Consider the following 25,980-nt stretch of genomic DNA (forward strand, 5'->3'; position numbering starts at 1 on the left):
CTGGACCAAACATGAGGAACATACCCGGTAAGTGTGGATATTAACTAGATCTAACACCAAGATCTGTAGGGTAGGGACCAAGATCTGTAGGATAGGGACCAAGATCTGTAGGGTAGGGACCAAGATCTGTAGGGTAAGGACCAAGATCTGTAGGGTAGGGACCAAACATGAGGAACATACCCGGTAAGTGTGGATATTAACTAGATCTAACACCAAGATCTGTAGGGTAGGGACCAAGATCTGTAGGATAGGGACCAAGATCTGTAGGGTAGGGACCAAGATCTGTAGGGTAGGGACCAAGATCTGTAGGGTAGGGACCAAGATCTGTAGGGTAGGGACCAAGATCTGTAGGGTAGGAACCAAGATCTGTACTGTACGGACTAAACATGAGGAACATACCTGGTAGGTGTGGACACCACAACCAAATAGGATAATTATACCTATTTCTTCTTCTTTGTAATATTTATCCTACACTGTATATGTATAACTTGTCCATGCGTGTATATCGTGAGTTATAACTATGTAAGATTGTCTTGAAAATCAAACTAGTGCAGGTTCAAATTTAATTTGTTTGACATTATTTTGTAGACATTTTATTGAAGACAGAGAGTGCAGAATAAGTGCCAGGAGAAAACTGGTTAAAATAACTAATATAAATCAATTATGTGTTTTTTACAGAAAAATAGGTGTTGCTCTTGAGGGGCATTCTTCAATATACAAGAAAACTGGTCTGACTTTAAACCAATGTATTATTAGCTTCTCAGTATGCTAGAGAATCAAGGGACAGCATGGGAGATATACTATCTTAGGTATATCAGTACAGGCCAGAACCAGTATAATGATATTGACGTTTTTTTCTGGGAGAATTGGCCACCAGGGGGCATTCCTTCACTCAGCAGACTTTATATTTTATCCGCAGTAATCTAACATTGTCAGAGCTTACCTGGTGGATTTACATCAAAATTGTCTTGGTTTTCATGTCTAGGCTGAAAAGAAAAAACACTACCTTATATTCCTATTTCTATATGTAAACCTTATTAAGAATTCTGTATTCACTCCATATCACTTAATCAGATATATTTGATAAGAAGTGAAAAGAAATATCTCTGTTCTTGAAGCTGAAATTTGCAACAAACAATTTTTTTTGAGAATTGATTATTCATACGATCATTTTTACAGACAATTATTATATCCAGTGAAATCTTACAAACCACACTTCAAATCCTGGCATATGTACCATTGGATTGTCACTCAGGGACCTCTACCATGGGCCTCCTTACTTGGGGCTTCAACCCACCTTAAGCTTGTTGGCTCTGCCTCAAAGTTTCCACTGAGGAGCCTCTCGCAATGTGGTCTTCTGCAGACCCTTATACCACTGTATCTAAAGATTCGACCATGGGACCTCTACATTGGGAGGGGATATCCATTCTGCCTTAGTTTATCTACCTTTATAGTTCTAACTTGAGGCCTACATTGGTTGTACATTTGGAGTTCTAACTTGGAGGCCTACATTCGTTGTACATTTGGAGTTCTAACTTGGGGGCCTACATTGGTTGTACATTTAGAGTTCTACCTTGGGGGCCTACATTGGGTGTACATTTGGAGTTCTAACTTGGAGGCCTACATTCGTTGTATATTTGGAGTTCTACCTTGTGAGCCTACATTGGTTGTATATTTGGAGTTCTAACTTGGAGGCCTACATTGGTTGTACATTTGGAGTTCTACCTTGGGGGCCTACATTGGGTGTACATTTGGAGTTCTAACTTGGAGGCCTACATTGGTTGTATATTTGGAGTTCTACCTTGGAGGCCTACATTGGTTGTATATTTGGAGTTCTAACTTGGAGGCCTACATTGGTTGTACATTTGGAGTTCTACCTTGGGGGCCTACATTGGTTGTACATTTGGAGTTCTACCTTGGGGGCCTACATTGGTTGTACATTTGGAGTTCTACCTTGAGGCCAACATTGGTTGTACATTTGGAGTTCTAACTTGGAGGCCTACATTCGTTGTACATTTGGAGTTCTACCTTGGGGGCCTACATTCGTTGTACATTTGGAGTTCTACCTTGGGGGCCTACATTGGTTGTATATTTGGAGTTCTAACTTGGAGGCCTACATTCGTTGTATATTTGGAGTTCTACCTTGTGAGCCTACATTGGTTGTACATTTGGAGTTCTACCTTGGAGGCCTACATTGGTTGTACATTTGGAGTTCTACCTTGGAGGCCTACATTGGTGTGGTTTATTTTTGAGGTTATATTTTGAGGGGTTGTGACATTCCCCTTGTTCCGACACTTTAGAGATTCTAACCTAGATCTCCGTTATACTATTTCACTCTTCTTGACAATCCTGATATTGCCATTTGTGTATACACGTCACTGTTAGGATTGGTTTTTATACAATAATTGTACAACTGTATATAGAGTGTGTTTGATATGTCCTAAATCATGTCAAATCAGGTGTCCAAACTTGGCCTGGAGGAAGTGTAATCTAGGAGTCTTACGTGGGAGAAAACCAGAGTACCAAGAGAAAACCTGCATGGTTGGGTAGTTGATCCCAATCCTTTTCACTTTTGATAGGGGTATCAATCCCCGGTTACATAGATAGATTCCGTCTTGTTTCTCCTCTGTAGATTTCTTGTCCATATGATATTATACTATTGTTAAGACAGAAGAAAGTCACAAACCAAATTTACCAGGGATATAAGTGTCAGCGAAAACACTGTTATTGAGAATGTACTTCTCAAGTTAATTTACAGGAAAAATCATTTTGTTTTGACAGTAAAGAGGAAAAAGACATCACTGTGAATATTGCTGTTCCTGACCTGCCCACATACCAGAAGGAGGAGAAACAGCGAAAAACCAAGGAGAAACGCAAGTCAGAACGCCACCTGGTGGTCAAACCAAAACTAGAACCCAAGGATGACCCTGGGGTAGGTAACTCCCATAGAACATGTTATAATATGAGAGAAAATATCCTCCAAATATAAATACTTTAGTACTTTGACCTTTATTTCTTCCTCTGAAATGGAAAGTGGATTTTTTTCAACAGTTATGGATATCAATTTATAAATAATGCACTAACAATATTTGTTGTTCCTTACCAACTCCTGAGCCCAATTTAAATTTTGAATTACAATCTTTATATAAGAGATCTTTTGATAGAGGTATTCCCAGTAGGGGTCCAGTCTGTACAATGTCTCCCCTGATAGAGGTATTCCTAGTAGGGATCCAGTCTGTACAATGTCTCCCCTGATAGAGGTATTCCCAGTAGGGATCCAGTCTGTACAATGTCTCCCCTGATAGAGGTATTCCCAGTAGGGGTCCAGTCTGTACAATGTCTCCCCTGATAGAGGTATTCCCAGTAGGGGTCATGTCTGTACAATGTCTCCTCTGATAGAGGTATTCCCAGTAGGGGTCCAGTCTGTACAATGTCTCCCCTGATAGAGGTATTCCCAGTAGGGGTCCAGTCTGTACAATGTCTCCCCTGATAAAGGTATTCCCAGTAGGGATCCAGTCTGTACAATGTCTCCCCTGATAGAGGTATTCCCAGTAGGGGTCCAGTCTGTACAATGTCTCCCCTGATAGAGGTATTCCCATTAGGGGTCCAGTCTGTACAATGTCCCCCCTGATAGAGGTATTCCCAGTAGGGGTCCTGTTTGTGAGGTGTCTCCAGGTTCAGATCTGAGTCCTGTATTTACTCTCACTTTTGTCTGTTGACATTTTAACTGTCGAGGAGTTTGTTGTGTGTCATATTAAAGGTTTAAGTTCTACAGTAAATAAATAGAGCAATACCTTAAGGACTTATGTGTTTATTGTAGCTTTGTTGTGACCGTAATGTTATCACAGAGAGTTGACAGGATATTAACTGGATATCTGTTTATATTGGGAACCGTCAATAACCTTTATGATGTCAGTGGGGGATGTCTATGGAGTTCTGATTTACCGTAATTCTAACATCAAAGCGCCATCAACTAAAACCAAACAGTATACATGTACAATGTCATGTAGGTATTTGATACAGGTGTGTCAGTTATTCAATGTGCAGTGTGTGTTGCATGCATTATATACCAAACATAGGTAGCTCCGAAGTCATGGGCACATATGAATAACTAGATTAAAAGATTAAAATTGTATACACTGAATAACTAAGGATTATAGATATGAATATTATGGCAAGATGAACAGATTCATGTTCTCAAGGTCAAGGTCACAAAGATGTTGAAGGTCAAATTAGAACATTTAAATCAAAATCATACTTCGTATCCAGATTAATAGTTTTTGAACTGTTGTCTTTATTGGTGTGTAAGAATTAAATATCAAAAAAAAAATTAATTGTTTTTGTATGTTCTCTGAAATACAAAATGAACTTGCAGTAAAGATATGGCTATATTATTTTTTGTACAGGATGTATTAGATGAGGAACTGAAGGCCCGCATCCGTGAATTTGATTGGTCGAATATGGAAATGACTGGTTCCGAGGAATCCCCGAGGGTATGTAACTACCTCTACCTGATGGTATTGGTAGGAGTTACTTCACTGACATCACTGACTAATGCCTACATCACTTCCATTTGATGAACATAATTATAATTATAGTCATAATTAGTCATAATTACTTTTCTATCCTTCTTGTTGATTTTTTAGTTCAATTTATTTTTGCGATACAAGGGGAGGGTAAAACAATGATTGAAATTTTGATACAATATATATATAACGGCTGAGGGAGAAGGCCACAATGTGTGATATGTTTAGATCTAGTCATGTGTGATTTTGTATCAATAAATATAAATCTATTGGCTGAAATCTGAACTGTAAACTGTCCGTCAGTCTTATTGTCATGTGAAGGATAATGGACTGCATTCCTAGGACCTGGTCATTAGCACAGTTAAAACTGAAGGAGATCATGTACAAACATTTACTTTGATATCTTTGGTTAAAGAACATTTTGAAGGAAGGAGCAACATGACATTATCAGACCAGACAGGTTCCATCATTGTTCACTGGATTTGCTTGTCTGTAGAGCCTAGTCTTGGAGGTTATAATGTCTGCATTTAAATCCGACTCCATTTGATGTTCTACGACTGATCTATCTGAGTGATACATTATAGTATAGCTTACTTTTTATTTCCAGAAACAGCAAAAAGCAGCATGGGTGACTGGTCGTTTGGCACTCTCTCAGCAATCTAGTCGGTTTGAACTTCCCATGGACATGAGGGTCCTTGAAAGTAGGTTTCAGGGGAGATAACTCTTAAATTAAGAGAAACATTTTATACTGAATGTAAAGTTATTTAACAGTCATCATTGTAAACTGTATATGGGGATAACAACATACATTATATAATCTCTGGTTTTATTGCCATCATTCTGCTTTCCTTAAATTGAGCAACAAATTTCTTTCAATGCAAAGCAACACTATTATGTATTAATTGTTGATATAATCTCAGAAAAAAGAGAGCTTTTTTATCTATTTTTTGAAGAAATCATTTTTATGTGTCAGTTCTAAGATGGTTTTGTTTAATTTTGTAGCTATGACAACTCAGGAATACATCAGAGAATTCTGTAAAATTACAAAGAGGCGTCAGAAGCTGTATTCAGACGTGTTTAGGAGAAACGCTAAACAGAAGGAAAGGAATGTATACATAATTCCCTTCAAGGTTAGTATCATACACACAGAAACGCTAAACAGAAGGAAAGGAATGTATACAAAACTCCCTTCAAGGTTAGCATTATACACACAGAAACGCTAAACAGAAGGAAAGGAATGTATACATAATTCCCTTCAAGGTTAGTATCATACACACAGAAACGCTAAACAGAAGGAAAGGAATGTATACATAATTCCCTTCAAGGTTAGTATTATACACACGTTAAGTGTGATCTGATATTGCTGGTTAAGCTTGTTGTAATGATAACACCAGAACAGAAACTTATATACATACATCATAAATATATAAATGATAACAAAGTTTAACATCAACAACAATAACAGCTTGCACCCCTTACTTTAGGTCTTCAGATTTTGTATATTTAGTATATCACAAGTCGGCAGACACACACATAGGTACACTATGATTTGATAGTATGTACCCCTTCTCCGAGCACTACCAAATTTGCACGAAATCGAATGTGCATCTATATATTGTGACATTACTGTTATTATTGACACAGAAGATGAAAATGGTTGAAGCTGACAGACACTCTGGTGTGAAATATTCAGTTTAATATGAAATTAGCAAAGTAAATGTAAGTGTGATGTAATAAATATAGGATTGCCATCTTTTAAGGGCATTGTGGTCTGATAGTGTTGTCTGGACATGGATGCCATCCCTCAACTGTGTACCCTATCACACCATACTGCCCTCAAAAGAAAGCTATACTGTATAAATAGTAACCACCTAGCCTCACTTGACAGTGACCAAGGTGGACGCAAGGACACTGACTATGGAAAACTCTCAGTAAGCTTGAAAGAAAGAATGTTGTAAGTAAATACAGTTCAATTTTCACTAAATAATTAAATAAGGACGCTTGATTGTGATGTTACCAGGACTTGAGAAAGGCTCTGATGGATGTCCTGGTCAACACGTTGACAGATGACCACTTCACCATGCTGGTTGACCACATGAACTTCTCTACTGATGCAGAGATTGACCTGGTGTTGTTTTCTGCCTTGTCAGCCTTAGCAGAACGTCTCATGTACCCAGAGTTTGTGTAAGTATGGTGTACCCAGAGTTTGTGTAAGTATGATGTACTCAGAGTTTGTGTAAGTATGGTGTACCCAGAGTTTGTGTAAGTATGGTGTACCCAGAGTTTGTGTAAGTATGATGTACCCAGAGTTTGTGTAAGTATGGTGTACCCAGAGTTTGTGTAAGTATGATGTACTCAGAGTTTGTGTAAGTATGATGTACCCAGTGTTTGTGTAAGTATGGTGTACCCAGAGTATGTGTAAGTATGATGTACCCAGAGTTTGTGTAAGTATGGTGTACCCAGACTTTGTGTAAGTATGATGTACCCAGAGTTTGTGTACATATGATGTACCCAGAGTTTGTGTAAGTATGGTGTACCCAGAGTTTGTGTACATATGATGTACCCAGAGTTTGTGTAAGTATGATGTACCCAGAGTTTGTGTAAGTATGGTGTACCCAGAGTTTGTGTAAGTATGATGTACCCAGAGTTTGTGTACATATGATGTACCCAGAGTTTGTGTAAGTATGGTGTACCCAGAGTTTGTGTACATATGATGTACCCAGAGTTTGTGTAAGTATGATGTACCCAGAGTTTGTGTAAGTATGATGTACCCAGAGTTTGTGTACATATGATGTACCCAGAGTTTGTGTAAGTATGGTGTACCCAGAGTTTGTGTAAGTATGGTGTACCCAGAGTTTGTGTAAGTATGATGTACCCAGAGTTTGTGTAAGTATGATGTACCCAGAGTTTGTCTAAGTATGGTGTACCCAGAGTTTGTGTAAGTATGATGTACCCAGAGTTTGTGTAAGTATGATGTACCCAGAGTTTGTGTAAGTATGGTGTACCCAGAGTTTGCGTAAGTATGACGTACAAAGTGTTTGTGTAAGTATGGTGTACCCAGTTTGTGTAAGTATGGTGTACCCAGAGTTTGTGTAAGTATGACGTACAAAGTGTTTGTGTAAGTATGGTGTACCCAGTTTGTGTAAGTATGGTGTACCCAGAGTTTGTGTAAGTATGGTGTACCCAGAGTTTGTGTAAGTATGGTGTACCCAGAGTTTGTGTAAGTATGGTGTACCCAGTGTTTGTGTAAGTATGGTGTACCCAGAGTTTCATGTGTAAGTATGGTGTACCCAGTGTTTGTGTAAGTATGGTGTACCCAGAGTTTGTGTAAGTATGATGTACCCAGAGTTTGTGTAAGTATGATGTACCCAGAGTTTCATGTGTAAGTATGGTGTACCCAGTGTTTGTGTAAGTATGGTGTACCCAGAGTTTCATGTGTAAGTATGGTGTACCCAGTGTTTGTGTAAGTATGGTGTACCCAGAGTTTGTGTAAGTATGATGTACCCAGAGTTTGTGTAAGTATGATGTACCCAGAGTTTGTGTAAGTATGATGTACCCAGAGTTTGTGTAAGTACATGTATGATGTACCCAGAGTTTGTGTAAGTATGATGTACCCAGAGTTTGTGTAAGTATGATGTACCCAGAGTTTGTGTAAGTATGGTGTACCCAGAGTTTGTGTAAGTATGATGTACCCAGAGTTTGTGTAAATATGGTGTACCCAGAGTTTGTGTAAGTATGATGTACCCAGTAATTGTGTAAGTACATGTATGGTGTACCCAGAGTTTGTGTAAGTATGGTGTACCCAGAGTTTGTGTAAGTATGGTGTACCCAGAGTTTGTGTAAGTATGATGTACCCAGAGTTTGTGTAAGTATGATGTACCCAGAGTTTGTGTAAGTATGGTGTACCCAGAGTTTGTGTAAGTATGGTGTACAAAGTGTTTGTGTAAGTATGGTGTACCCAGAGTTTGTGTAAGTATGATGTACCCAGAGTTTGTTTAAGTATGGTGTACCCAGAGTTTGTGTAAGTATGATGTACCCAGAGTTTGTGTAAATATGGTGTACCCAGAGTTTGTGTAAGTACATGTATGGTGTACCCAGAGTTAATGTGAGTATAATGTACCCAGAGTTTGTGTAAGTATGATGTACCCAGAGTTTGTGTAAGTATGGTGTACCCAGAGTTTGTGTAAGTATGATGTACCCAGAGTTTGTGTAAATATGGTGTACCCAGAGTTTGTGTAAGTATGATGTACCCAGTAATTTTGTAAGTACATGTATGGTGTACCCAGAGTTTGTGTAAGTATGGTGTACCCAGAGTTTGTGTAAGTATGGTGTACCCAGAGTTTGTGTAAGTATGGTGTACCCAGAGTTTGTGTAAGTATGATGTACCCAGATTTTGTGTAAGTATGATGTACCCAGAGTTTGTGTAAGTATGATGTACCCAGAGTTTGTGTAAGTATGGTGTACCCAGAGTTTGTGTAAGTATGATGTACTCAGAGTTTGTGTAAGTATGATGTACCCAGAGTTTGTGTAAGTATGATGTACCCAGAGTTTGTGTAAGTATGGTGTACCCAGAGTTTCATGTGTAAGTATGGTGTACCCAGAGTTTCATGTGTAAGTATGGTGTACCCAGAGTTTCATGTGTAAGTATGGTGTACCCAGAGTTTGTGTAAGTATGGTGTACCCAGAGTTTGTGTAAGTATGGTGTACCCAGAGTTTGTGTAAGTATGATGTACCCAGAGTTTGTGTAAGTATGGTGTAGCCAGAGTTTGTGTAAGTATGGTGTACCCAGAGTTTGTGTAAGTACGGTGTACCCAGAGTTTGTGTAAGTACGGTGTACCCAGAGTTTGTGTAAGTATGATGTACCCAGAGTTTGTGTAAGTATGGTGTACCCAGAGTTTGTGTAAGTATGGTGTACCCAGAGTTTGTGTAAGTATGATGTACAAAGTGTTTGTGTTAGTATGATGTACCCAGAGTTTGTGTAAGTATGGTGTACCCAGAGTTTGTGTACATATGATGTACCCAGAGTTTGTGTAAGTATGATGTACCCAGTTTGTGTAAGTATGGTGTACCCAGTTTGTGTAAGTATGGTGTACCCAGAGTTTGTGTAAGTATGGTGTACCCAGAGTTTGTGTAAGTATGATGTACCCAGAGTTTGTGTAAGTATGGTGTACCCAGAGTTTGTGTAAGTATGATGTACCCAGAGTTTGTGTAAGTATGGTGTAGCCAGAGTTTGTGTAAGTATGGTGTACCCAGAGTTTGTGTAAGTATGATGTACCCAGAGTTTGTGTAAGTATGGTGTAGCCAGAGTTTGTGTAAGTATGGTGTACCCAGAGTTTGTGTAAGTACGGTGTACCCAGAGTTTGTGTAAGTACGGTGTACCCAGAGTTTGTGTAAGTATGGTGTACCCAGAGTTTGTGTAAGTATGGTGTACCCAGAGTTTGTGTAAGTATGGTGTACCCATAGTTTGTGTAAGTATGGTGTACCCAGAGGTTGTGTAAGTATGATGTACAAAGTGTTTGTGTAAGTATGGTGTACCCAGAGTTTGTATAAGTATGATGTACAAAGTGTTTGTGTAAGTATGGTGTACCCAGAGTTTGTATAAGTATGATGTACCCAGAGTTTGTGTAAGTATGGTGTACCCAGAGTTTGTGTAAGTATGGTGTACCCAGAGTTTGTGTAAGTATCATGTACCCAGAGTTTGTGTAAGTATCATGTACCCAGAGTTTGTGTAAGTATGGTGTACCCAGAGTTTGTGTAAGTATGATGTACCCAGAGTTTGTGTACATATGATGTACCCAGAGTTTGTGTAAGTATGGTGTACCCAGAGTTTGTGTACATATGATGTACCCAGAGTTTGTGTAAGTATGGTGTACCCAGAGTTTGTGTAAGTATGGTGTACCCAGAGTTTGTCACCAATATACTTTGTTGTGTTACAGAACACAGGAGACTGTTGACATGCCGGACTACATGAAGGAGAAGATTGAGTGTGCAGACTTTGGGGCTCTCAGGTGGAAGATGCAAGGAGTAAATGTCAGTCCAGCCATAAAGAAACTACTGCTGCAACTCAGCTGATGATTGGGAAACACTGGTCGCCTTGGCAATATGATACTGATTGTAGGGAACTCCTCATCAGCAGGGAAGTTAGCCCAGCTTATCAAAACTTGTGACACCAGAATGTTACTTAGCTCTCCTCATGGTTACAGCAAACAGACTAAAGTGTTGGGAAGTTTACTAACTGTTATTGAGATATAAATGCGTTCCCTAGCAACAGGACTGGGCAGCCCTGCTGAAGTGCTGTATGTCTTTGCAACTACATGTCTGTGCTACCAACTGTGCTGGACATCGGTGTAGAAGTGCTGAACCTTTAATTACCGTCAGTAAAAGACATCTCTAGTGTTTCTAGATGAAAGACTTGAATTAGGAACCTCAGTAAAATGGATATAGATGTCTATGTGTAATTGTTGTCACATTGAAGGTTTGAAATGCTATTCTTAATGACACTGGGATATGTTAAAGATGCTGGATGATAATGTTTAGTATTGGAATAATGGTCTTTCCATACTGATGCATTAACACACTTGATTGTAGGTGTAAGAATTACAGCTGTTTATACTACCGCAGAACGTTGTCAGGTACAGGACTTTATTTAGTCAGACATCTGTATATTATACAGACTTTACAGTTTAATGATGATTTCAGTGCTGAACTTATGTAAAGGTGGCATTGTCCCTGTACAACCAACACTGTACATGTATTATAACACTTAACTCTGTTTGGAATCCCTAAAGGAAAGATATTTGATGATCTGATTGTATAAAAGGAAATAGAGTTGTTTCCCCTTAATTTTTCATGTGAAAAAGAAAATATGTAGCTATTGTAATAGACACAGTTGTCTTCCTTGGATTACATCATCTAGTGTGAAGGGGATTTAGTCAGCCCCTCCATTTTAATTTATTTCTCATTATTGAAGAATGGAAACATGGATGTCTCAGGCCGATGGCTGCTACACCATGGCAAATATATTTCCCTTTCTTTGTGATAAATTAATTTAAAGGGAATCCATTTAAAATATTGCTTACTTTTAAAGGAAAGTAAACACAAATGATTGTTTTTGTAATTGGGATAGCAATATCCTTGTATCAAAAAATAGTTTTTAAGAGTACCGGTGTAGTATGGTAAAGTGAAGCCCATGGTAAAGTGGTGCTCTTTACCATTATGGTATGGTGACCCCAGTTTATTTCACCATGCTTCAAATTACCATGCCACACCGGTAGTTAAGGGATGTGTTGGTATGTAGTACACCTTGTTAATACAATAGATTTAGCCCAGTGCTGGGTGTACTAGGAGATAAAATGAAGATTAAACATCATCCAAAGACAACTATTTACTTAATTCATATTCAACCCCAATGACAAGTTTACATTGATTTAGATTCATATTATATAGCTAGGTTTTAAAGGAAATAAACGTATAATATTCATTGGGCAGATCATTATTAAAATAAAAAAATGAAATGTAGTTAATGTATATCAAGTTAGTTGAGATGTGGTCTTAGTAAATTATGGACAGCTGCATTGTTACTGAATGAGAAACCTTATGTTGTTTCATTATGTTTTATCAATATTGATACATGTATATGTATTACTGAAATGACTACTTGCAATCTTATAACATTTGATCATATTTCGTACATATACTGCCTTGTACACATAAAACACCCCAATGTCTGTTCTACTCTACCATCCTACGTTATATATTTTTATCATTACAAGCCAAGCTGTGATATGATGCTTTAACATGACTATACTTAACTCTCCTGAGATTAAATGTATATTTATCATAATATCAACAAGTTTTCTGTACTTTTGTTTCATACTTGTTATCCCCACCCCAGGGGATTACCTAAATCTAATGTTATACTGTCTGGTCAATATTGATCACAATTTAAGTGATTTAGAGCCAATGACAGCACTACTACAATGAACTATAAAGGGCCACCCTGTTAACCACAGGGATAATACTATTGTACTACAGTTGTTGATGTGTGAGGAGAGGATGAGAACATTTATATTTTATTAACAGATTATAAGATCAGGGTAAGTGATATAAGGTACTGGAAACTTGGGATGACAGACCAAGATGAAATACACGGTATAATCAAATACACGGTATAATCAAATACACGGTATACGCTGTCCATTTGTTGGCCAATATTTTTTTGTGTTTATACCCTGGTGAATTGTAGATATGGTCAATACAGGTACCAAAGAAAGTGCTAAGACATTTGATATTTTGACATATTGGTGATGTGATGTGGCGCAGTGGTAATTAAGCTGTGGGTATTTTCTGGCTTGGTGATTGGGTGCCGTAGATCGTGAGTTTGAGGCCCAGTCAGGGCACCAGTTATAAAGTTGTATTTCCTTGTCATTTCTAAGACTATGTTATATATCTATTAGGAGTTAATGATTTTAAGGGGAAATGAAGTTTAAATGTCATCGTTATGATCTCGTTTTGAAATGTTCTTACACGTCGTCACCATCCCAATATTACATTATTTTGGGTACTTGGCATCAAGTGTATTTTGACCTTATTTACATGACAGGTGTCAACAAGGAATCGAACATTTATAAACCTTTACAAACACTTGTGACATTATCTTTTAAGAGCAGACAATACTGAGATATTAAAAAAAACGTATTTTTTTATTCAAAATCGATAAAACGAGGCCAAGATACAAACAAACAATACAGATTTGAAAAAAGGGCAATACGACCAGGTGTTCCGATGGTGTAAGCCTTTCACCGGATTGGTGAAATCTAGGTTAGGTCACAATCTCATACGCGAGTTAGGGTGGTGGCAATAGAACCACCGGGCATATTATCAAACATCAAGCACATCTGACTTCATATTGCATAAAGAAAACGAATATTTCCAAAAGGGGATGACATTAAAACTTCTTTTTTTTTGTCGACCATAAAATGTTCCCGTGATCTTCATCAGTCTCCACCTCTCGAAACCTTGTGTTGTTAACTTGTGTTAACTTGTACGTCTGTATGTTGTTAACTTGTACGTCTGTATGTTGTTAACTTGTACGTCTGTATGTTGTTAACTTGTACGTCTGTATGCTGTTAACTTGTACGTCTGTATGCTGTTAACTTGTACGTCTGTATGTTGTTAACTTGTACGTCTGTACGTTGTTAACTTGTACGTCTGTATGTTGTTAACTTGTACGTCTGTATGTTGTTAACTTGTACGTCTGTATGTTGTTAACTTGTACGTCTGTACGTTGTTAACTTGTACGTCTGTACGTTGTTAACTTGTACGTCTGTATGTTGTTAACTTGTACGTCTGTACGCTGTTAACTTGTACGTCTGTATGTTGTTAACTTGTACGTCTGTATGTTGTTAACTTGTACGTCTGTATGTTGTTAACTTGTACGTCTGTATGTTGTTAACTTGTACGTCCGTATGTTGTTAACTTGTACGTCTGTATGTTGTTAACTTGTACGTCTGTATGTTGTTAACTTGTACGTCTGTATGTTGTTAACTTGTACGTCTGTACGTTGTTAACTTGTACGTCTGTATGTTGTTAACTTGTACGTCCGTATGTTGTTAACTTGTACGTCTGTATGCTGTTAACTTGTACGTCTGTATGTTGTTCACTTGTACGTCTGTATGTTGTTAACTTGTACGTCTGTATGTTGTTAACTTGTACGTCTGTATGTTGTTAACTTGTACGTCTGTATGTTGTTAACTTGTACGTCTGTATGTTGTTAACTTGTACGTCTGTATGTTGTTAACTTGTACGTCTGTATGCTGCTAACTTGTACGTCTGTATGCTGTTAACTTGTACGTCTGTATGTTGTTAACTTGTACGTCTGTATGTTGTTAACTTGTACGTCTGTATGTTGTTAACTTGTACGTCTGTATGTTGTTAACTTGTACTTCTGTATTTTGTTAACTTGTACGTCTGTATGTTGTTAACTTGTACGTCTGTATGTTGTTAACTTGTACGTCTGTATGTTGTTAACTTGTACGTCTGTATGTTGTTAACTTGTACGTCCGTATGTTGTTAACTTGTACGTCTGTATGTTGTTAACTTGTACGTCTGTATGTTGTTAACTTGTACGTCTGTATGTTGTTAACTTGTACGTCTGTATGCTGTTAACTTATACGTCTGTATGTTGTTAACTTGTACGTCTGTATGTTGTTAACTTGTACGTCTGTATGTTGTTAACTTGTACGTCCGTATGTTGTTAACTTGTACGTCTGTACGTCTGTATGTTGTTAACTTGTACTTCTGTATGTTGTTAACTTGTACGTCTGTATGCTGTTAACTTGTACGTCTGTATGTTGTTAACTTGTACGTCTGTATGGTGTTAACTTGTACGTCTGTATGTTGTTAACTTGTACGTCTGTACGTTGTTAACTTGTACGTCTGTATGCTGTTAACTTGTACGTCTGTATGCTGTTAACTTGTACGTCTGTATGCTGTTAACTTGTACGTCTGTATGTTGTTAACTTGTACGTCTGTACGTTGTTAACTTGTACGTCTGTATGTTGTTAACTTGTACGTCTGTACGTTGTTAACTTGTACGTCTGTATGTTGTTAACTTGTACGTCTGTATGTTGTTAACTTGTACGTCTGTACGTTGTTAACTTGTACGTCTGTATGTTGTTAACTTGTACGTCTGTATGTTGTTAACTTGTACGTCTGTATGCTGTTAACTTGTACGTCTGTATGCTGTTAACTTGTACGTCTGTATGTTGTTAACTTGTACGTCTGTAGTCGACACCTGCCACTGAGATCGTGACAAGAGGAACAAGTCTTGAATGCGGTACGGGGAGTAGGGTTGTTACTATCTATAGTTGGGAAATGGAACCCATCACCCTTATCATACAGATTATGGTATCCATCTATAACATATATCTTTTGTTCATATTCTGTCCTCATTAACTTGATTTCTTGGTCGAATTTCCATTTCTGTTACACCTGGGCTTTCTCTTCTTGCTTCTAATAGAGATAAAAAAAACTTCATAAACAACAGTTTCTTATTATTTCAACATAATGTTTAATAAAAAATAAATGGTAGCACATCTCTATCGAAAACTGGTAGATATAATTTCGTATACTTAACACATTAAGTCTAAGAGTATAGCCCTGTTAATTTGGTACTTGGACTTATTTATAATAAGTACTTTCTTTTTTTGTAAAAAGAAAAACCTGTAAAAAAAGGGGGGGAGGGAGGGGGTGGGGGTAAAGAAAAAAATGTCACGTATCACAGTTCATGAATAACATAAAAAGTAAAGTTATTCATTTAAAAGTAAGAATATTCTACATACAAAATGGATTCTTATTCAAAGATCCGACACCTAGCAGTAGTTGCACGACGGTTATGTATAATGGCCTGTTGACACCAATGGTCATTTTGGGCCAGACAAATTATTAAGACGACTGGGTTATGTGGAACCCTTTTTAAACGGATGAGGTTAACATCACGTGGCCTGGTGAATAATACACATTTAAATTCATAATAGAGTTAAGATTATAAAAATACTGTTTCTGGTGCTACTTTCAAGTGTCTGTATCTGATACTTTAATAAAAGTATCATATTAAGATATAAATATTTGTAGATATAAAACTATGGAAGAATATCAAAAACTGTGTCCTGCACATAGCAATCAACTTTTCATAGTCAAAGATTATTTCGTAAACATGATATGAGTTAAACTAAAGAAATAAAGTATTAAAAGTTTGCAATGAGAGAAAGGGTTGACAAATCAACACACTGCCCTTCTACACTCACTGTTAAACTTAGACAAATAGTCAAAGACAAGTATATTTTGTATGTTATTTCGTAATTAGCATAAAAAAGTAACATATATTGTTTTCAACGGGATCGTATATCAAATCAAATTAATAACAGATGTTGATTTCTACAGAAACGTATATCAAATCAAATTAATAACAGATGTTGATTTCTACAGAACCGTATATCAAATCAAATTAATAACAGATGTTGATTTCTACAGAACCGTATATCAAATCAAATTAATAACAGATGTTGATTTCTACAGAACCGTATATCAAATCAAATTAATAACAGATGTTGATTTCTACAGAACCGTATATCAAATCAAATTAATAACAGATGTTGATTTCTACAGAAACGTATATCAAATCAAATTAATAACAGATGTTGATTTCTACAGAAACGTATATCAAATCAAATTAATAACAGATGTTGATTTCTACAGAAACGTATATCAAATCAAATTAATAACAGATGTTGATTTCTACAGAAACGTATATCAAATCAAATTAATAACAGATGTTGATTTCTACATAACCGTATATCAAATCAAATTAATAACAGATGTTGATTTCTACAGAAACGTATATCAAATCAAATTAATAACAGATGTTGATTTCAACGGAACCGTATATCAAATCAAATTAATAACAGATGTTGATTTCAACGGAACCGTATATCAAATCAAATTAATAACAGATGTTGATTTCTACAGAAACGTATATCAAATCAAATTAATAACAGATGTTGATTTCAACGGAACCGTATATTAAATCAAATTAATAACAGATGTTGATTTCAACATAACCGTATATCAAATCAAATTAATAACAGATGTTGATTTCTACAGAAACGTATATCAAATCAAATTAATAACAGATGTTGATTTCAACGGAACCGTATATCAAATCAAAGTAAGCAACACAAATTGATTTCAACAGGACCGTATATATCGTCAAAGTAAACAATAAAATTAAAAACAACAGAAATTGATTTTAACGGGACCGTCCAATAACTGTTTCCATGCACCCGTGTTTGAGTCTAGAAAATAACTGTCTCTTACACCTTTGAGCATTGAACTTGTATATTGAGTAACAACATATCATTTAAACAGAATATTTCATAACTGGTACAGTATGTAAATTATGCAACACTGAACATTGGCCGTGTAGAACGAGATAAAAAAAAACAATACATTATTATTTCAGCATTACAGTATACTTATATCGTAAGATATAAAATACGACACACAGCCATTGGTACTAGACAACACGAATCATCGTCACCTATACACCGAGGACACACAGTCATTGGTACTAGACAACACGGATCATCGTCACCTATACACCGAGGACACACAGTCATTGGTACTAGACAACACGAATCATCGTCACCTATACACCGAGGACACACAGTCATTGGTACTAGACAACACAAATCATCGTCACCTATACACCGAGGACACAGAGCCATTGGTACTAGACAACACGAATCATCGTCACCTATACACAGAGGACACACAGCCATTGGTACTAGACAACATGAATCATCATCACCTATACACCGAGGACACACAGTCATTGGTACTAGACAACACGAATCATCGTCACCTATACACAGAGGACACACAGTCATTGGTACTAGACAACACGAATCACCGCGTCACCTATACACCGAGGACACACAGTCATTGGTACTAGACAACACGAATCATCGTCACCTATACACCGAGGACACACAGTCATTGGTACTAGACAACACAAATCATCGTCACCTATACACCGAGGACACACAGTCATTGGTACTAGACAACACGGATCATCGTCACCTATACACCGAGGACACAGAGTCACTGGTACTAAACAACACGAATCACCGTCACGTATACACCGAGGACACACAGCCATTGGTACTAGACAACACGGATCATCGTCACCTATACATCGAGGACACACAGTCATTGGTACTAGACAACACAAATCATCGTCACCTATACATCGAGGACACACAGTCATTGGTACTAAACAACACGAATCACCGTCACGTATACACCGAGGACACACAGCCATTGGTACTAGACAACACGGATCATCGTCACCTATACACCGACGACACGGAGTCATTGGTACTAGACAACACGAATCATCGTCACCTATACACCGAGGACACACAGTCATTGGTACTAGACAACACAAATCATCGTCACCTATACACCGAGGACACAGAATCATTGGTACTAGACAACACAAATCATCGTCACCTATACACATAGGACACACAGTCATTGGTACTAGACAACACAAATCATCGTTTAACAATATATGAATATTTGAACACTGCTTTTTATATTCAATATATCTGAGAAAGTAATCGTACTGATATACTTTGATTCCACATATTACTGGATTATCCCGGGAAACTTCATAAAAATATAGTTTCAACCCGTATTGACAAACTGAACCTCTTCTAACTTTCTACTTCCCGTATACATGTACACTTATAGCGTCCGTCTAGCGTTCGAAGGTTCCAAGTTGAAATCCCTGTCTGGTCATTGAATTTCCCCTCTCCTTTTACAACCTATAAGCAATACGCATGTAAAAAAAAGCGTTCATACCGCTCTCCTTATAACCTGAAGTTCTGTGGCGTCGGGTTGTGGTATTGGTCGCAATTTCCGTAAAATTGACAAGAAAGTGGTACGGAAATCACGATTCATAATAAGGTAGATGTACACATAAAAATAGTAACTAAACAGAAGAAAGAAATGTGTGAGAATGATTTCTTCACCTCCTCCGGAAGTGACGTCACGCTTGGTAAAGATGAGCTGTTTAACCCGCACGATTGCTGATGGTATTTCAACAACGAGACACGTGGTCATCATGACAAGGACACTGCATTCTTTGATGGTTTGGTTCCTGGCTTGGCGTCGTCCTGTCCTGCTGTTTCTGGACAGATTTTGACGTCTGGTATTGTTTTTATAGATAGCGGATATGAGCAGTATGTACACTGTAGTAAGCGTGGTACACGGGACGATGTGGACAGTTATTGTCACAAACCAACTGGAAAACAATGCATAACCATTTCTACCATTGATAAAACGATACTCCGCTCTGCACGACAGAGTCTTCCCGATAACGTAGCTAGCATTATTCAATATCATGTTTTCATCAAAATCAATTATTTCAAAGTCGAAGAGTTTGGGAATGTTAACTATAAAACCAGCGAATGTTAGGATTTTCACCAGCTTTGTCATGTTGTCAATGTTGTACCAGGTCACACAGGAAAACGGAAACCTAAATACCAAATATCTCTGTACGGAAAGGCCAATGAATTGCCACAAGGAGATGGTATGAAATATATGTGGAAGTACAAATCCTAATATCCGGAATGCTCCGCACCACGGTTTGGATATGTAGGCGGGAAAACTTGGAGCAGCAAAGAAGTAGAAATGGACAGGAAGCTGGACGATGCCGACGAGGGAGTTGCTACAAGCAATAGCAGCATGCTGTATACGAGACGCCGAGCCTCTTTTAGGAAGGTCCGAGTGCATTGTGATGACTACCATGATATTATTCAGGATGGTAAGTAAAACTATAACGGGTGCCGCCACTCCGTACAGACCTCGAGCCAACGCCGTGTTGAATGGAGAAGGAACGTCATATATCAACGGTGGTAATCCCATTTCATTTTCCTCCATTTTGAACTGTTAGTGGGAGTTGTTTGATCTATTTCCAGCATAGGACTGCATTCTTTCTACCTTCTACAATCAAATAGAAATAACCGATTCATTTAATGGTCATTATAATAAGAGATGCGATTCGAAAACAAAAAGGAGAGGTCCATGGGCCTAATCGGTCATCTGAAAGGTTCAGCAGGGACACTCCCCTACATCCCAAGGGATCAAACCAACGTTATTTACATAAATTGTCTGTCCCCAACCAGTGATATTTCAGTTCAAGGTTAGTTTTAATCCATTTTGTCATTATACAGGAGATACGTTCCCCAGTGGCGTAGGAAGTCGTCAAAAAGTGGGGGGGGCAAAATTTTTTTTAACCTTAAATTTTACGCACTAAACAAATCGTATGCCATCTCCGCAAATTTAGTCAATACTTATCATTTCAACATCCCATGATAATTTTGATAATTTATGTAGTACAAAATAAGTTATTTACGCAAATCAGGATATATTATTTATGGCAAAACATGAATCACCAGGCCCGGCCAGGATTTTCGAAAGGGCGGGGAGTCCATTAATTCAGTAATAATGCGAGCGCCGTAGGCGCGAGCCGTTCTTTTTTTTTTTTTTTTAACGAGGGGTCTGAGTGGCCGCCCAGCGGGTCCAGGGCAGCGCCCTGATAGGGGGTTCAAGGGGGATAAAGCCCTCCGCGGAAAATGAAATATAGCACATTTCCAATAATTCGGGATCAGGCGCGGATCCAGGAGTTTTCGAAAGGGGGTCCAGTAATTAAGTGATCATGCGAGCGCCATAGGCGCGAGCCGATTTTTCCCCCCTTTTTGCGAGAGGTCTGGGGGCCGCCAAGCGGGTACCAGGGTGGCAACCCCCCCTGCGAATCTGCAATCGAAAGGGGGGGCAGTAATTTAGTGATAAAGCGAGCGCCGTAGGCGCGAGCCGATTTTTTTTTGTATTTCCTCGTAGGAATAGTATCACTCGATTCACGTTAAAACCGCGCATTTTTATTCATGTTGTGTTTCTGTCTTGTTCTCATTATGAACTCAATTAACTTCACAAATTATCATCAACTTATTGAATCTATGTGATGAAGTTAAGCAAAATTTCGTATTAAGATATAAATATTGACTTACCGGGCTAGTGCAGACGACCGACACACAGGTCTGAGGATTGATATACTAGTATAAAAGTCGGAATGTTCCGGATGTACAAGATAAAGTTTTTATCGTTGCCTTCAAGAAAACATTATTGGTTCGAAAATATACAGATATTTATCGAAATGAATATATAAATTCGTGTTTTTTCCCCTTTTTTAGATTTTGGATGTCAAAAAGTGGGGGGGCAAAAAGATATGTTTGCCCCCCCACTGTAAAAAGTGGGGGGGCAATTGCCCCCCCCTGCCCCCCCGCTTCCTACGCCACTGTTCCCCATTTAGGGGCACGCCCTCTGTCCCCAGGGGTTGAACCAGCCTCCCCATTGATGTTTCAGACCAAAGTTGGTTGTAATCAATTAAGGAATTAGGAAAAGGAGCGGTTCAAAGCAAAAAATCAGATAAGTTCCCCTTTTGGGGGCCCCCGCCCATCTATCACCAGTGGTTGGACAAGCCTCATTTAAATAAATTATATTCGCCCTCCCAAATAATGTTTCAGACCGAATTTGGTTGTAATCCATTAAAATGTTGAAGGAGGATCGAGTGACGTTTCAAAGCAAAACATTCAGCTAAGTTCCCCCGGCCCACCCCTCTGTCCCCGGGGGTCAGACCAGCCCCATTTACATCAATTATAAATATTGCCCTCCACGAAATGATGCTTCAGACCAAAACAAGAAATATCGGTTATAAAATCGCTGGTGAAATAAATTAACGAACTGAAGCGTTTCAGCAAGGATAACAAAATTATATCAGTTTGAATCGTTTTGGGTGATAATAAGACTGCATTTGAATCTGGAATATTATTTCATCAATGTGTCATTTGAAAAGATACATCCACTTATTCAGCTTGCAATCAATCTTAACTTTGTTTCGTTTTTAACAGCATATCTGCATTTTGCATTTACCGCTACATTGACCAATCACATACTTCATCTTGACCATTAACGCCACCTGTCGCGCCATATCCGGGGCCAAAAGAATATTATACTGCTATGCCGAAACATCTTAAATCAAAAGCACTCGCATTATCACTAAATAACTGGACCCACCCAGTGAGATCCCCAGAGAGATCCCCAGATAGATCCCCAGAGAGATTCCCAGATAGATCCCCAGAGAGGTCCCAAGAGAGATCCCCAGAGATTCCCAGAGAGATCTCCAGATAGATTCCCAGAGAGGTCCACAGAGAGGTCTCAGAGAGATCTCCAGAGATCCCCAGAGAGATCCCCAGATAGATTCCCAGAGAGATCCCCAGAGATCCCCAGAGATCCCCAGATAGATCCCCAGAGAGATCCCCAGATAGATCCCAGATAGATCCCCAGAGAGATCCCAGATAGATCCCCAGAGAGATCCCCAGATAGATCCCAGATAGATTCCCAGAGAGATCCCCAGAGAGATCCCAGAGAGGTCCCCAGAGAGATCCCCAGATAGATCCCCAGAGAGATCCCCAGAGAGATCCCCAGAGAGGTCCCCAGAGAGATCCCCAGAGAGATCCCAGATAGATCCCCAGAGAGATCCCAGATAGATCCCCAGAGAGATCCCCAGAGAGATCCCCAGATAGATCCCAGATAGATTCCCAGAGAGATCCCCAGAGAGATCCCAGAGAGGTCCCCAGAGAGGTCCCCAGAGAGATCCCCAGATAGATCCCCAGAGAGATCCCCAGAGAGATCCCGGATAGATCCCCAGAGAGATCCCCAGAGAGATCCCCAGATAGATCCCAGAGAGATCCCCAGAGAGGTCTCCAGAGATCCCCAGAGAGATCCCCAGAGAGATCCCCAGATAGATCCCAGATAGATCCCCAGAGAGATCCCCAGACAGATCCCCAGATAGATCCCCAGAGAGATCCCCAGACAGATCCTCAGAGGTCCCAGAGAGATCCCCAGAGAGATCCCCAGAGAGATCCCCAGAGAGATCCCCAGTGAGATCCCCAGAGAGATCCCCAGATAGATCCCCAGAGAGGTCCCCAGAGAGGTCCCAGATAGATCCCCAGATAGATCTCCAGAGAGATCCCCAGAGAGGTCCCCAGAGAGGTCCCAGATAGATCCCCAGAGAGGTCCCACATAGATCTCCAGAGAGATCCCCAGAGAGATCCCGAGAGAGATCCCCAGAGAGATCCCCAGATAGATCCCCAGATAGATCCCGAGAGAGATCCCCAGAGAGATCCCCAGAGAGATCCCCAGAGAGATCCCCAGATAGATCCCCAGAGAGATCCCCAGAGAGGTCCCCAGATAGATCCCCAGAGAGATCCCCAGAGAGATCCCGAGAGAGGTCCCCAGAGAGATCCCCAGAGAGATCCCCAGAGAGGTCCCCAGAGGTCCCAGAGAGATCCCCAGATAGATCCCCAGATAGATCTCCAGAGAGATCGCCAGAGAGGTCCCAGAGAGATCCCCAGATAGATCCCCAGATAGATCCCCAGAGAGATCTCCAGAGAGATCCCCAGAGAGATCTCCAGAGAGATCCCCAGAGAGATCCCCAGATAGATCCCCAGATAGATCCCAGAGAGATCCCCAGAGAGGTCCCCAGAGAGATCCCAGATAGATCCCCAGAGAGATCCCCAGAGAGATCCCCAGAGAGATCCCCAGAGAGGTCCCCAGATAGATACCCAGAGAGATCCCCAGAGAGATCCCCAGATAGATCCCCAGATAGATCCCCAGAGAGATTCCCGAGAGATCCCCAGATAGATCCCCAGAGAGATCCCCAGATAGATCCAAAGATAGATCCCCAGATAGATCCCCAGAGAGGTCCCAGAGAGATCCCCAGAGAGATCCCCAGAGAGGTCCAAAGATAGATCCCCAGAGAGATTCCCAGAGAGATCCCCAGAGAGATCCCCAGAGAGATCACCAGAGAGGTCTCCAGAGAGGTCCCAGAGAGATCTCCAGAGAGATCTCCAGAGAGATCCCCAGAGAGATCCCTATGACGACCATCCTATATACATCTCTGCTCTTTCCTCTGTAGTTATTTGTCCATGGACATGTCATTGCAAATGCACTTCTGGAGAAAAAGGATACTGTCGAAATCGCCGGCAATTTGTCCTCTCGATCCGTCTCAAAATTGAAAACGCACAACTACATGTATATGAACCAAATGGAATACATCTATACATGTATGACATTTGAGAAAGATCTGATTATATGAAAATAGGAATGAACTTGCATTTGTTTAAATTCAAGATGGTCGCCTGACGGTGTTTATGCACAGAGAGCTCGGGACCAAGGGGGAAATATATGTAACATGTAGAGAATATTCCATTGATGAGTAACAAGTAAAGAAATGTAATCAGGACTTTGTCATAGTAATCTGGTTGACAGAGGGAACATTTTTTAATTACAGTGGTAAACATCTTTCCTATAATACAATTATGTACAGCATCGTTCTTTAATCTAGTACCACATCAAACCATGCTTGCTGTCTCTGTGTGGGGAAACATGTTACAGTTGCCCCCCTTAGCCTAGCTCTTATGCTATTTGGAAAGGGTAAACTGTTGAATGGAATTTGATTGTATTCGCATTGAGTGAAATCATATTATACATAAGATACATTGGAAACAATAACATATTGTTAGTCTGATACACAATGCACCGACAACTTGTAAATAAATCAAAGTTGTTAATGAAGTGTGTAATAAGCATGACATCTACACACGTACAATGTATGTACATGTAGCTGGCAAGCTGCCTAACGCCGTTGATCGCTCAGTACTAACATTAAGTACTGTCGACAATATTTAAGCATAGTAACTAGGAGAAACGAAAAGTGGTATATCTATACTGTAAGTTTTATATATTTACCTAGGAAGAAGGTACCTTCACACACGGCCCTTCACACACAGCTGGTAAGGGCCGCCATCTTTTTGGTCTGTAGCATTACCATAATTTATTACAACCTACTCCGTAAACTATTTATCGTGTCGACCTTTGACATAGCATGATGCTATCCAATCTGAAAGTCGGATATACAGAACATTCTTACATGTTTATTGTAGATCATAACTACATACTGTATACGTAAGCACCAAAACCTCATAAACAAAACTAATCAATTGCTCACGTGCTGATTATCAACCACGTACAGCAGGTTCACCATTATATGCTATCAAATCTGAAAGGCGGACATGATGTAGTACATTTGAGAGTGTTTATGTTTTTGTCAAATTTCAATAACAATACCACCTGTCCTGACAGGTAAATTATAGATCAGAATTACATACATATATGTAAGCATGAAAAACTCATTAACAGAAATATTCAATTGCTCACCTGCTGATTATCAACAACAGCGATGAAGACGTCGTGGTGGTCAGGGAACTGTCACCACGCAGTTTGTAATAACGACACACTGAAGTTTGTTTTTTTCCGGATCAGTCGGCACCAGATCGAAAGATAATCTTTCTTTTGTATATGTTTCAACATTATTCGATAAAAAGATATTAATTTATCATTTAAAATTACATTGGAAAATAATCTTAAGCCATTTTTTCCCAAACATATAATTAATACAAATATATACGGAATACCTGAGTTAAAGGCCACAAAAACCTCTTTATATTGACATGATTACATGTACTATGGAAATCATTGCCTAGCAAATATTAGCAATGTAAATCAGCGAGTCCTCAACCAACCTCACAGTTCACTACAGTCAGACTAGTTTTGCACATTCCTGTTAAGTTTCATCAAAGACGGACCAGTTTTACACATTCCTGTGTTAGGTTTTATCAAAGACAAACTAGTTTTATACATGTACTTGTTTGCATCCATTGCGAATAGCTATTAAACCAATGTTGTACGGAGTAAGGAAGGTACACGT

At 39.2% G+C, this 25,980-nt stretch overlaps 3 protein-coding genes across 13 annotated transcripts in view; 2 read left to right on the forward strand and 1 right to left on the reverse strand.

The window, feature by feature from the left end:
- LOC117333393 overlaps window positions 1–12,375 on the forward strand; it is a 110,249-nt gene extending 97,874 nt beyond the window's left edge. For all 10 annotated transcript variants that reach the window (XM_033892668.1, XM_033892667.1, XM_033892672.1 and 7 more), the window contains 6 exons: window positions 2,782–2,932; window positions 4,407–4,493; window positions 5,134–5,227; window positions 5,529–5,656; window positions 6,547–6,710; window positions 10,463–12,375. In XM_033892668.1, coding sequence (XP_033748559.1) covers window positions 2,782–2,932; window positions 4,407–4,493; window positions 5,134–5,227; window positions 5,529–5,656; window positions 6,547–6,710; window positions 10,463–10,598 — 760 coding nt within the window. In that variant the 3' untranslated portion in view covers window positions 10,599–12,375. The remainder of the gene's footprint in view (window positions 1–2,781; window positions 2,933–4,406; window positions 4,494–5,133; window positions 5,228–5,528; window positions 5,657–6,546; window positions 6,711–10,462) is intronic.
- A 4,629-nt stretch (window positions 12,376–17,004) lies between these two features.
- On the reverse strand, window positions 17,005–25,045 carry LOC117333724 (keratin-associated protein 10-6-like). 2 transcript variants are annotated; one of them, XM_033893147.1, is made up of 3 exons: window positions 24,963–25,045; window positions 18,006–20,096; window positions 17,005–17,949 (listed from the first exon to the last, which is right to left on the reverse strand). In XM_033893147.1, exons 2-3 carry the CDS (start codon window positions 18,622–18,624, stop codon window positions 17,561–17,563), a joined length of 1,008 nt encoding a protein of 335 aa, XP_033749038.1. In that variant the 5' UTR covers window positions 18,625–20,096; window positions 24,963–25,045; the 3' UTR covers window positions 17,005–17,560. The 2 variants fall into 2 exon arrangements, with proteins under 2 accessions (XP_033749038.1, XP_033749037.1); XM_033893146.1 differs by lacking the exon at window positions 17,005–17,949 and having other exon boundaries at window positions 18,662–20,096.
- Window positions 20,148–23,962, forward strand: LOC117332302 (protein TsetseEP-like). Its single transcript, XM_033891185.1, has 2 exons — window positions 20,148–20,295; window positions 23,247–23,962. The coding sequence occupies exons 1-2, from the start codon at window positions 20,148–20,150 to the stop codon at window positions 23,960–23,962; spliced, it is 864 nt and encodes a 287-aa protein (XP_033747076.1).
- Window positions 25,046–25,980: the final 935 nt, after the last annotated feature.

This window comes from Pecten maximus, chromosome 8 (genome assembly GCF_902652985.1).
Source record: "Pecten maximus chromosome 8, xPecMax1.1, whole genome shotgun sequence".
Taxonomy (NCBI): Eukaryota; Metazoa; Mollusca; class Bivalvia; order Pectinida; family Pectinidae; genus Pecten; species Pecten maximus.